The 14,652-nt window shown below is 43.2% G+C and overlaps 1 protein-coding gene across 3 annotated transcripts in view; it reads left to right on the top strand.

Moving 5' to 3' along the window:
- Positions 1 to 13,822, top strand: part of LOC116313370 (microtubule cross-linking factor 1) — a 77,766-nt gene extending 63,944 nt beyond the window's left edge. For 2 of the 3 annotated variants that reach the window (XM_031731040.2, XM_039602739.1), the window contains 4 exons: positions 1,053 to 1,394; positions 1,903 to 1,982; positions 2,438 to 4,013; positions 12,571 to 13,822. In XM_031731040.2, coding sequence (XP_031586900.1) covers positions 1,053 to 1,394; positions 1,903 to 1,982; positions 2,438 to 4,013; positions 12,571 to 12,774 — 2,202 coding nt within the window. In that variant the 3' untranslated portion in view covers positions 12,775 to 13,822. Of the gene's footprint in view, positions 1 to 1,052; positions 1,395 to 1,902; positions 1,983 to 2,437; positions 4,014 to 6,632; positions 6,691 to 12,570 lie in introns of all 3 variants that reach the window. The other variant, XM_039602740.1, reaches the window with a different exon arrangement.
- The last annotated feature ends 830 nt before the right edge of the window (positions 13,823 to 14,652 follow it).

Below are 14,652 nucleotides of genomic sequence, written 5' to 3'. Positions count from 1 at the left end.
TTGAGCCAGTGCTGTGTACTATCAACTAATAATGGCAGGCAAGCTGCATCCATGTAGAGACGTAGCCTTTCTGATGAAACCCTCCCATGTATCCAGGCTCGGGGCCAGCACTGTGAGTGCACTAACATGTGATCGGACAACTTTCTGCACTAAAGTTGTGCATTTTAAAATGGGAGCTTTTTTGCACACTTCCCTTAACTGCAGGACCACATAAGAGCTTTTGCATGCTGTATAGTGCTAGACCTATGAAGTAGCCAGTATTTTGAATGGATGAGTTTGGTTAAAACCATGCAGTGGCAATGTTTCATGTCTGAGAGAGGTGTGTCTAAAGGTCACTCTTCAAAATTCATTTTAAGGGAACTTGATGTAAAATAAAAATCTGTTTGCTGCTCATGGAAAGAAAAAAAAAACTTGTATATTATCTGATATAAAGCTGTAGAGCTTTTTAAATTCTTAATCATCGACCTCAAGATTCATTATGGCAAATGTGCCACTTTCACTAGCAGCTGATTAGCTTAGCATACATAGAGTAAAAAGTCAGATTGTTTTTTTTTATACCTTTGTACAAACTTAGGCCGGCTGGTCTCTGTGGTTCTGCCAGTCTGTGTTACTGTTTGGCACCTCGGTAGGTTTAAACTTGGCATGCAAACATGAGATCTGTGTCATTCCTCACTGAACACTCAGCACACGCCAGTGTTTTCCAAGATATCAAGCTGTTCTTTTAGTTTAGCTTCTTAATTGGATTTTATTGTCCTATAAAGTTATTTGACCACCTTGATAGCAATAAGAATAAAAGAGAACATATAAAATATGTCACATGGTAAAAATTACGTTTTTGCATAAAAAAACCAAATAAAAATAATGATATCAGCACATAATGAATATACACTACACTGAAAAAGGAGCATCAGGAAAGAGACACAACTCAAACCTTTTTCACATATTTATTCCTCTTATATTTGTTTAAAATTGTCCTGACACATTTTGTAATTACAGTTTTATTATGTTTGATGACTGTGTCCATACTTCATACTGTGTCATACTTCATGCAGATGCAGAGGGAACTTAACTCTCGGCGAGGTGAGGGCTCTGACGTTAAAGATGGCAGCACATCCTACAGAGGCATGTTTTCACCTCAGGACAGTCCCTGCCAGGCTCCCCGGTCGCCTCACCCCCCCCGCTCCCCCTGTACGGCTACACCTGTCCTGATGCCCCCCACACGTTCCCACTCTGACTCTGAGGCCATTCTGGAGGAGCAGGGGGCTACGATGGGGCTCAAAGGCTCAGCGGACAACCTGTTCCTGGACGCACTGTCTCTGGACCCCATGAGTGGACCGGAGGTCCCTCCACCCTCCAGACTGGAGAGTGAGAAGAGGTTTCCCTGCATGAAGGAGGTAACGCACATCAGACAAAAGAAGGAAAATTTGTGCATGTGTGTAATAGCTACATCTTCCTTCCTTTTGAGCTCTTACTAACGAAAATTCATCTTAATGTAAATTTTAATCTAAAATAAAGCCTAAGGTAAAAACAAGTTATGTTATGTTTTCATTTTAGTTGATAGCGTAATCTTCATTAATACGCGTGTTTCATTTCTTCTTTCATTGTTTTATATTTATTAGTTCATTTAGCTATGAAAATTAAGTCCGAGTATGAAACATTTATCCAAAAACACCAGTTTAGGTTTTAAGAGGTTATATTTAAACGTATATTAAAATCTAAGAAGCACAAGTCATTCTTTCAAATTTATCATTCAGTGTCTGTTTCCAGGAGAAGATGTACTTAACCTCTCTAAACTGTATTGCACAAGTGAGCCAAAATACCACAATATTTAGATTAAACAGGGTTATGCACTGAACCCCCTTCCCTCCACATGTTCCAACTGTTGTGTCTGTTGCCTTTCAGGCCCTAAATGAGATTTCGGAGAGAGAAGATGCTGCTGCTTACTCAGAAGACAAGATGAGGGAGGGTGGGAGTCTGCTCAGGTAACCACCAGAGAAAGAATTATGTTAAACTGAGTTCAAAAAGTTGGAGTATTGTAAAGTCTGCTGTAAATTTATAACCAATAACTGGTCTGACTGGCTGCAGATTATCCGGCCTCCTGCAGTACTTTCTTGCTCGTACGTACTGTTCGGCCCTGTTGATTCTGTTAAGTGTTACTTGTAGTGACAGAGGGAGACTGGTGATTGTTCTTTTATGGCAGGGATGAGATCCAGCTCACTACGCTGTTAAATAATTCACATAGTTTTAAAACACGGACACGCACTTAGTTCCTTTGCAAAAACAAAAAAAAGCAGCCACAGATTTTTGGGGGGTTTTGTGCTGTAGTGGGAAAATAAAGGAGATGGTATGAAGATCAGTTTGAGACATTTGATTTTAGCTGTAGTTAATGATCTGTGTGCGTGTGTGTGTGTGTGTGTGTGTGTGTGTGTGTGTCCAGAGCCAAGTCAGTGTGCTCCATGAGCGACTTCCAGCGGTTAATGGACAGCTCACCGTTCCTCCCTGACAAGACGCGTCATGGCGATCAGGGCCAAGATGACGTCACCCCGCCTCTGTCTCCAGATGATCTCAAGTACATCGAGGAGTTCAACAATAAGGGCTGGGACTTCCCATCAGCCACCTCTGGTCCGGGATTGTTGCGGGAAGTGTGGACAGACAAATCAACAGAGGCCCGGGAGGGAGAGGCTGTTCCTGATCCATTCCAGCCCGCTTCCTGGTTCCTCACCACCAGCGCCACCCTGACTACCAGCACCCTGAGCAGCCCTGAGCACTGCCACAAGTCCCCGCTGAAAGGCAATGGAGCAGGGGGAGCAGGGGTGGGAGTGGAGCACTACGGGGTGCACATCCTCCACAGCCCCACCAGACCCGGGGCAGCTGAGCGCACCACTGCCCAGGATCCGGATTTCCTGTATGCAAAGGGGACCAAAGCAAGGGGAGGAGTGGAGGCTGCGGTGGGTGCCAGTGGGCCGGATGAAGTGTTCAGCAGTGCAAGGTGGCCTTGCCTTCTGGAGGGTGGGGGATTAAGGACTTCTCCTAGTCAGTCTCCTATCTGCCCCACAGTGGGCTACGCATCCTCTCTGGATCTTCAGCTCTCCAGAAACATGAGTGATGACATGAAGGAGGTGGCCATCTCTGTGAGGAACGCCATCCGCTCTCCACCGGGGCCTGTTGTTCGGGACACCGCTTGCCAGACCAACGGATTCACCACAAGAGGGACTCAGACCACCCAAACCATCAGCGTGGGTCTGCAGACAGACCTGCTGAGGAACCTGACCAGCAGCCCCCACCGCTGCCTCACCCCGAAAGGTGGCAACACGCCCATCTCGTCCCCATCACGCAACACAAGGAAAGTTCAGTACTCTCCTGTGGTCCAGAGCAAGTTTGAGCGACCCTGCTGCTCCCCAAAGTACGGCTCACCGAAACTTCAGCGCAAACCATCCACGTCCAGTAAAACCGAGCTACCCAATAACAGCCGCGCCCCCATGCCCACAACGCCCCAGAAAGGGAACAACGAGTCGGCGTGGGCCCGCTCCACCACCACTCGCGACAGCCCTGTGCACACCACCATCAACGACGGGCTGTCCAGCCTCTTCAACATAATCGACCACACCCCTGTGGTCTATGACACCATGCAGAAATTTAATAAATCCCCAAGTCGCTCCCGCCCCACGCCACCCTCCACCACCGAGCCGAGCCCCGCTCACGGGCCTCTGTCCGGAGACCCCAGGAACGCGCAGGAATGCCTGCGGACTGCTCGCGGGCGCTCACCAAGCCCTGTGCAGCTAATAGTGGAGACGCAGGGCGACAAGAACCCAGAGGTGGTGAGCATAAGGCAGGACCTATCGGCCCCTCCAGGCTACACGCTGGCTGAAAACACAGCCCGCATCCTCAACAAGAAGCTGCAGGAGCAGAACTTTAGGGAGGAGAGGAGGCTGCAGGCGGGAGGACCGAGCAGCCACAGCAGAGACAACAGCAGGCAGGCCGAGTCAGACAGAGGACAGTCAGGATGCATGGAGGTAAATACACAGATGCACTGGATTCATCGCTTCATCATTCATGTGATGTGGGGCCCATGTTTTAAGACACGGTGATACTTATGGTACTGCCTTGGAGTTCCCATGTAATGTCTGAAGACGTCTGTGTTTAATCAGACAAACGATGATCAAGAATTCACCTTTAAAATGTGCACAATCACTAAAATGTTCATGCTCTTTCCTCAGATCAAAAGCACTGACTGATGCAATGGTAACGTTATAAAACATCTAACCCTCCTCTGCAACACATTGAACTTTCTCTTATCGCTGCATGTAGAAACTCTTGAAGGTTTCTTCTTCTGTACTTTCTTCTCTGCTGCAGTGGCTTCCTTGTAGTGTGGCTTTTACCTCTGTGCTTAAACCATCACTGAGGCCCGACTGAAGTCTGATTTATGTCTCTGATAAGTGGAGAAGTGAAATAAATGGTCTAACAACTGCGATCTGAGTGGGATCACTATTACACAGTTCCTTAATTAATCATTAGCAGCACCTTCCAATTAAGTGTTCAAGCAGAATTTTAAGTGGCTCTGGTTTTTAAGGGAGTTGGATCCCCGCCCCCGCGTAAATAAACCTGGGAAAGCGCTAACTTCACTCGATGAAATCAGTTCAGGGCGTATTCACCACCCATTTCTCTGACCCGTGCAAAAAATGTGACAGACTTTTAATTAATTAATATATGTGCTGAATGAAATAATTACAGTATCTGCCGGCATGCCTCATATTTGGCTCTCCATAAACCGATTAAAACCTATGAAAAGCAGGTCATGCTGCATTACAGCTGCACAAAAAAAATCTGTGTTCCCCAGACCAGTTGCATATTTGAAATTGTGTACATGTACAGGGAGCAACATAATCGCACATATGCTGGTTAATAACATCAAGAGTTCATCTGCTGCTGTTCACTGATGTGCAGAAGTCTGATATGTGACTTTATGAATGGCACTGGAGCGTGCGATCATTGATGAAACAAAGCCGTGACTCTGTGGATAACGATTACAGCACGATAATAGCACGAAAATAATGGATTGCGATGGTGCGTAACCACGCGTTATGTCAATTTTTTAGAACAGGAATGCAAGAATGTAGATTTCGTTTCGGTGTCTCCGTTTGCTTTGTAAGAACAAACTCACAGAAAATGCTTTTAATTTCTTGAAGTGGTTTGCAGTATGGAGCAAACCTTGTGTCTTAATTCAGCTTATGTCTTGTAATTCAGAAATTAATAAAAAGTAGCAGTAAATAAGCTGATATGAATGTGTGGCTTTGGTGAACCCACTAAATTTGGGTGTAGCTAAAGCTTACTCACTCTCACCACTGTTACTTACACCAGTATCATAGCTGCTGGTGACTGTTGCACAAATGTGGCCATTTGGATCAATTACCTGAGGAGCTTATGAGTTTGAAAGGGACCTTTTATGCTTTTCCTTATTTTCAGCCATGTACCGTTACAGTGGTAGATGCTCATATTAATTATACCCAAAGTTTTAACTGTTAAGGACAGTTTGGAAGTAATCCAGGCTGCTCTTTAATGCTCAATTTCACACATTTCTTTTTTGTTCCACTTTCTTTATGATGAAGAAATATCTTTTGTGAGTTTTTTTTTTTTTTTAAGACGTAACCTCTTAACATCTATTCTAGTCACAGTTAGCAATTAAACTGACTCTCTGGGCTGCGAGTGGTGAAGTTGCGACCATAACCATGACAGTGCCAAACTAACAAGGTGCTCCCAGCCTAAATGTTGCTGTGCATTCTTGTGCTTTCTAGATGGGCCCATTTCCTGAGTACAGAAGTAACTTTTCTAGCTAAGGTCTCAGTCACACAGGCCTAGATACCAATGAGTGACCCCCCAGGTAACCACTGGTTGCTAGGGAAAAATGTGCATTCACTGACTGGTTGCTGAGCGGTTGCTGGCTGTAGTTAGGTTAAACTGGTCACAAAGAGTGTGCCGCACCAAAAACCTTGTGATTCCTTTGCTTGTCAGATTGCCATGACTCACCCACAATTTGCACTAAAGACACCAACTTCTAGGTAACCAACAAGTTTCAATGAACCCTGAAAAGGTGTGGAGACCTTTCACCTTCAAAGTAAAACTTGAGCCTTGCTGCTGAAAAAGGTGCAACCTTTACTTTGAAAGTAAATGGTCTCAGTTTCTAGTTCTAGCTTTGCACTCTTGCTTTTACGTTCACTCTTCATTAGCACTTAGTGAGTAGTTTGTGAGTGGGGACTTTGTTAGCAACTAAAGAAATAGAAAGGAGGTTTTTTGGTGTATACCACTTTGCAACCAATTTCACCTAACAACAGCAGGCAACCACTCCCTAGCGACCAGTGGTTGGGAGGTGGTCGCCAACCAGTCTCTAGGCCTGCCCCCCTCCTCCCCTTTCAGAAGTTCCAGGTTTTAAGTGAAGCTGTGTGTGTTTATTGGGTGGTGCGCCTTATTTCCACCTTCTGCCTTCGACATACCTGACTTTTCTTTGATCTCTTCCCCTTTGCTTGATTTTTACCAATTAACATTTCCCGCTCTATCTTTCCTCCTTCTCCTCCCCTCCCTCTTTCCTCCCCTCTGGGCTTTATCTCCTCCTCCCTGTCCTCTGTGCTCTGATCCAGAACCACACTGTCATACTAACAACTCCTTGGGGACTCTAAATCTGCTAGTCTCCGTGATGTAAGTTCCTCTTCCTCCTCCTACTTTGCCTCTACGACCTTTGGCGGTGGGTTCACCAACCACAGGAACCTCACGCCCCGCAGACCTCAGCCCCCTCACCTCCCCCCTCTTCATTAATGCATGCTTCACAGGATAGCACAGTGACAGTGTGTGAAGCCATCGGAGTGATGTCAAACGTCGTGCGACGGCCATGCATCTGTTCCTCCCAGTTAATGAGTGCATGCTCATATTTTTTGGTGGATCATCAAAGTTTTTGTAAAGGGCCATGCCGGTGTTTTTGCATGCTGCAGAACATTACCCATGATTGCCATCCACTATTTTAACCAACACCATACCATACGTTCTTGGCTTATCAAATTTTTATAAAAATCTCACTTTGTAATGTATAAAACAAACACGTTTAAGTGACTTGCATAAGGTGAGAGATGGGATTTATTAAGCAGCACAAATCAGTGAGTTTCACTGCAGCAAGAGCAGCCAGAGCAGCAACTATGTTGCTAACTCTTCATATAAGTGACCTTACAGATTCTTACCTCTATATTTAGCACTTAAAGAATAATCTTTTACAGAGACTGAAATCACACTCCTTCTGTGTGTGTATAATCCGAGTTTCTTCTTTTTATGTTTTGGTAGCCATTCGGGCTGTTTGTGCACATAACTTCCTCAGTTTGAAACTATTAGCCCCCCCCCGCTTTGTTTATAAAGAAGATTTCAGGCATACACTACAGCCCTAAACTTTTCTAGACACTATTCGGTTGAGGTGCATGTGAGAAAATGCATTTCTGATGCATTTGGATTGGACATTAGTTGGGAGGTTGGATTACACATCCTATCCGTGTAATGTCCAATTGAGCCCATGTCTGAAAAGCACAGCTAATAGTCCTGGAGTAATTTTCATGTGTGTGCATCCTTCTGCGCACTCTGTCCAGGCAGCACCTTCAGTCAAACCACACAGAATCTCATCTGAAGCTCACTGTTTGATGTTTTTGTGAAGATTTGATGCACAATGCATATTTTTGCCTCAGAATAGTAAAGAATCCTTCCAGAAAAGATCAGCAAAGGTGTGAAAACGAATGCTTGCAAATCTATTCATTACCTTTTGAGTAATCCTGCTGTAAAACAAGAAGTAAACAAATTTCATAAAACCTTCTTTGCAGACATAAAAATGAGATTAGATTTATTACACAGTTTCTGCTCTCTGTGCTGGATTTTTACTGCAGTATGTATCTAAAGAAAAATTCAAGCTTCAGCAAGTAGCTCATCATACTTAAATATAAAAGCTAAATAGTTTTGTGGTGACATAAAATATATGCTATTTGCCACTGATTGGGGGAAAAAGAAGTCATGCAAAAACACTGGTATGGTCCTTAAATTCATGTAACTCAAAGAGTCTTCGGCTTACGTCTTGATCACTGGTGGATTTTAATATTTCTGCCAAAGTGTTTGCCAGTGAACATGACATAAAAGACGACTCTTGGACATTTCACACATTCACAGGTCGATTGTTGTCTGTTTGGGCTTCATAAGGCCTTGCTGGATTATTCTAACACTGTGTTTCTACCAGGTCCTCCTTTTTACGTGCACCGCTAGACGGACTGTGATGTTTTCTTGTAATATTGTACTTTTTTTCTCACGTATTTGTCCACACAGCGCTTTCTTACGTCTTCTTACCATTTCCTCTCAGACTAACAAAGATTAACCAATGAAGACGGGCTGCTAACACTCACCATTTCCTCTGCACTGTCTTGGTTTTGTGTCATTTCTGGTAGAAATGAACTAAATATTCTGGTACACTGTGCATGCTTAAGGAAAAAAATCCACTGTTAGAAACTGCAGGGAAGTGTGTCTATTCTCACCATGTCATACTGGTCATTTCAGATGTCGAGTTGGAATGAAGTGTTAGCAGGTCGTAACTTCTGATATTTCTCAAATGCTTTTGGAAGAACAGTGGCCATCGTTAAGCCTGGCTTATTGTCACTGCGTTCGTTGTGACAGCCGCCGCTTATATCGCCACTTGAGGGTACATTAGACTCACTACAGTCCTGTCACCACTCGTATAGGAACTGAAGAGGTGAAAAATACCTTCAGAAGTTTCCAAATCAACACTCTTAAAAAAAACCCCCAAATAAACCAGATCAGGGGTAGGCAACTCCAGGCCTCGAGGGCCGGTGTCCTGCAGGTTTTAGATATCACGCTGGGTCAACAAACCTGAATCAAATGATTAGTTCATTCCCAGGCCTCTGGAGAACTTCAAGACATGTTGAGGAGGTCATTTAGCAATTTGAATCAGCTGTGTTGGATCAAGGACACATCTAAAACCTGCAGGACACCGGCACTCGAGGCCTGGAGTTGGACACCCCTGAACTAGATGATCACAGAATTCTTTGCTTGGTGAAAAATCTCCTTCACAAAATCCAACAAACAAGATGCCTTCATGGATATAAATACAGAGCATTTACAGCAGGCCTGGCGCAAAGGGAGGAAACGCAGCATTTGGTTCAATTTAAAGGGGTGTCAAAAGAAGTTTCTACATTTCTCAGTAAGAATAACAAATAATCATCATATTTTTACACAAGTCCCAACAGCTGATATCATCAGTGAGAAATGTATATGAACCTTTGTGGGCTCCCAGGCTGCTGTATTGCTCCTTGAGTAATACAGGTTTTTTTGGCCTCTCCTGTGGAGGGAAACGATGCTCCTGAAATTCCTCCATTTGTACACAATCTGCCTGAATAGAGATGTTGAGCAGCAGAAACGTTTGTTTTTTTTCTGAGGTCCTCAGGCATCTTTTGCTCGTACCATGATTCACGTCCACAAATGTGCTGTAAAAACCAGATTTTGACAGATTCCTTTGATAACAAAGGATGTGAGTACCTGATTAGTATTCCACTGAACAGCTTAACTATTGATTATCTTCAAGGTTCACATAATTTTCCCCCTCACATATATTTAATACTTGACTGTTTTCCTCAGTAAATAAATGACAGATTTTAAGATTTTTATTTAATTTGTTTATCTGGGCTCTTTAGTTTTATCAACTTTTACAACTTGTGTGAAAATCTGATGATATTTTAGGCCATACTGTAACTTCAGGCTAATTTATGGACATACATTTGATCTGAAACTGATTTTTATTTATTCTTGCACTAGAGGGTTTTAAGGTGGATCCTTTTTTTTAAGGTCAAAAACTTCATGTAAAGGTGTTGACTTTGCTGTTTTTAATATCCGCTCGTGTACACTGACTTCCTGTATACAGGTGCCTGACTTGTGGCATTGTTTGATCTGATGCTTTGGCGTCACATGGGAAATCTTGCACAAGCTGTATCGTCTGTATTCCCATCAGCTGTATTCATAAACTAATGATTTATTGATGGTTTGGCGCAGACGCCTCCTGTCAAACTCTGTGACCTGTTTTTCAGCAGGACTTCCTGCAGGTTGTGTAGCACATCTGTCCATCCCCCATCCACATGTCCATCCATCCCGGTTATTTTTCCTCCAGTTCATCCTCTCTCACCACCGCAGCCTGACTGTCGTGTATTTTTAGCCGAACTAGATTGTTGCTTTTCGGTCTTCTTGTCCTCCATCCTTCAAGTGAAATCTAACGCCTGGAGATGAGCTATTAATAAATTAGGCCAGTGGTGTGATCGTTCACTCGATTCACGCTCTGACTTCACTCGAAGGGGGAAAAACAAACTCACTCATAGTTTTAGTTTTTTGTGGCCTTCTTTTCCACACATTCTGTTTTCATCCAGGGGACAGATGCATAAAGCTTTGTTGCCAATTAAGCACTTAACAGGTTTAAATATTTAGACGTTACAATCAATGCAAAATTGCACAAATGGACTGCATGTATTTATGGACTTGTATCACCTGATGCCTGCAGTGACCTCTGATAGCAGATTTGTGGCACGCAAGTGATCCTTCATCTGCAGTTTAGGACTTCTTTAAGCACTGAGATGACTTCAGAGTTGGTTGTGTGAGGGTTAAAAATTCTGAATTAAATCTAATAAACTTCTAATTGTGGTCTAATTATGCCACAGTCATACTCAGGGAAACAGTGGTCAGAGAACACAGCGCCACCATAACTATGACAACTCTGTGGAATGAACTTGTGTGAACTTGTTCTCTTTGAAATGGTTGCTTTGAAGATGGGGACCAGGTATCCAACCACTCGCAGTCAGCTGCCATTTTCAAAGCAATTTTTGTATGTCAAGATGAAAGAAGATTATAAGTTTGGTTTGTTTTTGTTTTTTAAATGTGGAAAATCATGAATCTTTTGCCATCTGTTGGACAATCCAGTGATTCAATGCTTTGATTTTATTATAGGAATATGACCAGAACACAACCAGTTGGCAACCAGCTGAGTCAAGTCCTCATGAGACGCGTCACAGAATTAGAGTGATTGCAATATGTTGGCAATCTGTCTACATTTATAAATTAGACAGCAATTATTTGCAAACCTTCACAGTCTGTGAGCGACTACAGTTAGTCCAAGTAGGATTATTTGGACAAATGTATTATTTGAAGACAGCGTGCCTCCTACTAGGCAAGTAGTGTGTAATCTTGTGATTGAAAGTGGTCACCTACAAACATCGTCAAGTTGCTTTTGTTTTTTTGGTTTGTCCCCAGTCACATGGAGGTTGCCGTCTGATTTTTACTCCAGTGTACCGGAGACATTTCTTTGAACCATGGATTTGGCTTTTTCAGTGTTTCTGTATATGTTTTCTGCATTATCAGCGTATCAGTCTTAAGCCTGTATTCTCTCTAATGGCCAGCAGGGGGTGGCTTCTCCAGTTCCAAAATATATTTACCTTGAATAGAAGAATATGGGAAAATAGACCTCCACTTCCTGCACTCTAAGACCCCAGTAAATACTTCTCTGATAAGTTTATAGTTGCTAGTTTTAAGTTTTACTGAATATAATATGTTCAGTTTGGAAAGTAAAGCCCTCATTAGACTGGAAATAGACTGGGCTTTAAGGTGGCCTTACTTTCTCATTAACAAGTCTCTACCGTAGTGTGTCTGTCAGTTTCTCAGTCGGTTTTCAAAACGCCAACAGACGCAAACGTTATGATGCTTGATTGCGGAGAATTCTTAAATTATATATGTCATACCAATGATTTCATATTTGTGTTTTGCCAGTGTACCAGCCAAATATAACAAATCACTGAACAGAAGCTTCTTTAAAATATGTCAAATGAAGCGATGTTAGGTGCTTGCACTGCTCACTCAACCAGTGATAGTGGTAGCAGGTGTGGGTCATTAGCTGCTGTGTCCCCTGAGTAACTGAGTGCTATTAAGTGGCAGAGGGAAGGTTAAAACAGCTGCCCAAATTGACTCTTGTCTGCTTCCGTAGCTAAATGTCTGCAGTAACTATGTGATCTTTTTTTTTCTTGGTTTGTTTGCCTTTTTGACCAGATTGTGCATTCCTGTTAGATGAGAAGGTTAAACGTCTGTCACTTATTTACAGTTATTTAAAAGCTGACCTGCTGGTTTTTGCTCCAGCTTCAAGCAAACAAAATTAATTTTAAGTTAATAAGCACCTTTCAGATAAGGCAGGCAGAACAGGTTAGACTAAAAACTGCATTAGGAGCAGTATGTTAGGGGTTGAAGTTCTTATATCCACTGAGCGAAACAATCAGGTGAAAACATAAAAGTTCCTCATGAAATGGCTTTCATTTTAATTCTTTCATTACATTAATCCTTATTTTTGTTTTATGTGCACGTCACTTCTACATCAGCACCTTTGCTCGCTTTCTTTCACTCGCTCCCCTTCATCTTTCTGTATGAATCTCCTCACTTCCTGTTTTCCTCGGTGGCAAATGGCTGCAGGTGCCCCGTTGCTCTCGCCCCTCTCTGACAGCTCCTTGTCATTGGCAGGACCTGCCTCGCTCTCCGGTGGCTCCGCCTCTGGATTCCTGCTTCCTGAGACCGGCGCGCCCGGCCAACCGCCGACCCCCCTCGCGCTGGGCCGCACGCTCCCCCTCCTCCTCCCCAAAGTGGAGCGAGGGCTCGAAGAGGAGGTTCACCTTCCCGCCGCCGGGACACCGGAAGACCATCCTGGAGGGTGAGGAGCCGCCGTGAAGCCGTCCTCTACCTCCACCTCTGCCTAAACAGACCCAGTACCTCAGAAACCCCCCCCAAACATATGGACTCCCTCTAGAGGAGCCTGAGGGGGGGGGTTGGGATCCAACCAGTAGCACCAGCTGACCATCGAGGAACCAGAACCTCTTTTTTTTCTTTTCTTTTTTTTTTAAGAGGAACCTGGAATGTACTGTATTTAAAGACAACCTATACAGAAAAATAAGTTTCCATAAGAGGTGCCTGTATACTTGAGTTAACCATCACCCACGTACGTGTAGGTAGGTGTGTGTGTGTGTGTGTGTGTGTATCTGAACCTATTTTTCAGGTAAAAACTCCTCCTGTGTTTACATTTTTATTTTTCTTCATCGCTGTCCCATAAACATTCATGCAAACTTTTTTTTAAATCCTTTTTTATTTCTTTTTGTTTTGCCAGCCTTTAAAGCTTCACTTTACTTTTCTCTTTACGTTCAAGGAGAGGAAAGACAACAAAAACAAGGAAGCAAACAAACAAACAAACAAAAAAAACCCCAACTTCTGCTTCACCGGGTCTGAAGCGGAGACACATGATGTCATTTCTGATGCTCGTGTCCGTCTTTATTTTTACGTTGAGATGAATGTTTGACTCTGTAGACATGTAGAAGATGGGTGACAACAAACGTAATAACCTTATGCATATTTGGAAGGCAGTTGTACAAATATGGGTCAAATATTTGCATGCCTTTTGAATACTAGCACTTTAGTGCATGTACATAAAGAGCTATAGTCATTTGTGATTGCTCAGCTCAGCTGTTTGGGGGAGGGGATTGTTTTGTTGTCACATAATTTGCATTGATGAAAATAAGATGTTTTTAAGTAAATTATTGTACTTATCAGGCTGGCTTTGTACAGTTGTTACTATTGGATATGAAAAACCTTTTCTTTTGACAAGAAAAAGGGATTGTGGAAAACATGAATGTTTTAAATGAAAAGTCTATGTCAAAAAAAGTCTTAACGAGCTATAGTCCTATGTAAATAGTAAATGGTAATAAATATGAATGTGTATTTCCAAGACCGCCTTCTTTTCTTGCATCTCTCCATGACAGAGGTTAGCTGTAGCACACGATGGATTGTGCGCTCTTTCGTTAGACCTGAGTTTGCGTTCTTGGCAAACACGCCATCCTGAACCGTGTGCGTGTGGGTTACGGTGCAGACCACAGGGTTACAGTGGGTCGGGTGGGACGCACACAAGAGAGAAAGCGAATAAGAAGATTGTGTCCTCTCAGAAGTCAAATCCTCTTGCATCACGTTGTGCCATCTTACTCTTGTTTCCCAGGTTATTGTGCAAGTCAAAGACCGTTACTACTACCACCCACTAGTTTATTTAAAGGTCTGCAGGACCAAATCTGCTGTTTTACCTACCCCTGGCAGAGTCACTGACTGTAAAGAGATTATTTTTTGGACGTTTTGCCCTTATTTAGATAGAACAGTAAAGGTCAAGCTCACTGGAGTCACACTGGGGACTCAAGCTGCTACACACCATATCTGACCTAAGTGGTGACCTCAAGAACTTGAAAAAAAGAAGAAGAAAAAAACAACACCACCAGCGTACCAGTTTCATGTATGAACACTTAAGACTGACTGCGAAAGGGAGTTTCCGGCATCTGGACAGGATTAGAAATGAGTTTTTCAGAAGGACGGCTCAGGTTGATTAGTTTAAAGACTAAATTAAAGAGGCAAGGCTAAAATGGTTTAGACATGTGCAGAGCAGGGATTGCGGTAATATTGGACAAACAATGATGAAGGTGGACCTTCCAGGCAGGAGGAAAAGACGCCCACAAAGAAGATTCATGGAAGTAGTGAAGGGGGGCATTGACAGGGTTGGTGTGGCAGAGGAAGATG

Source organism: Oreochromis aureus, linkage group 18 (genome assembly GCF_013358895.1).
Source record: "Oreochromis aureus strain Israel breed Guangdong linkage group 18, ZZ_aureus, whole genome shotgun sequence".
Taxonomy (NCBI): Eukaryota; Metazoa; Chordata; class Actinopteri; order Cichliformes; family Cichlidae; genus Oreochromis; species Oreochromis aureus.
Note: the sequence above shows the minus strand (reverse complement) of the source record. Positions and strands in the feature narration are given on the sequence as shown.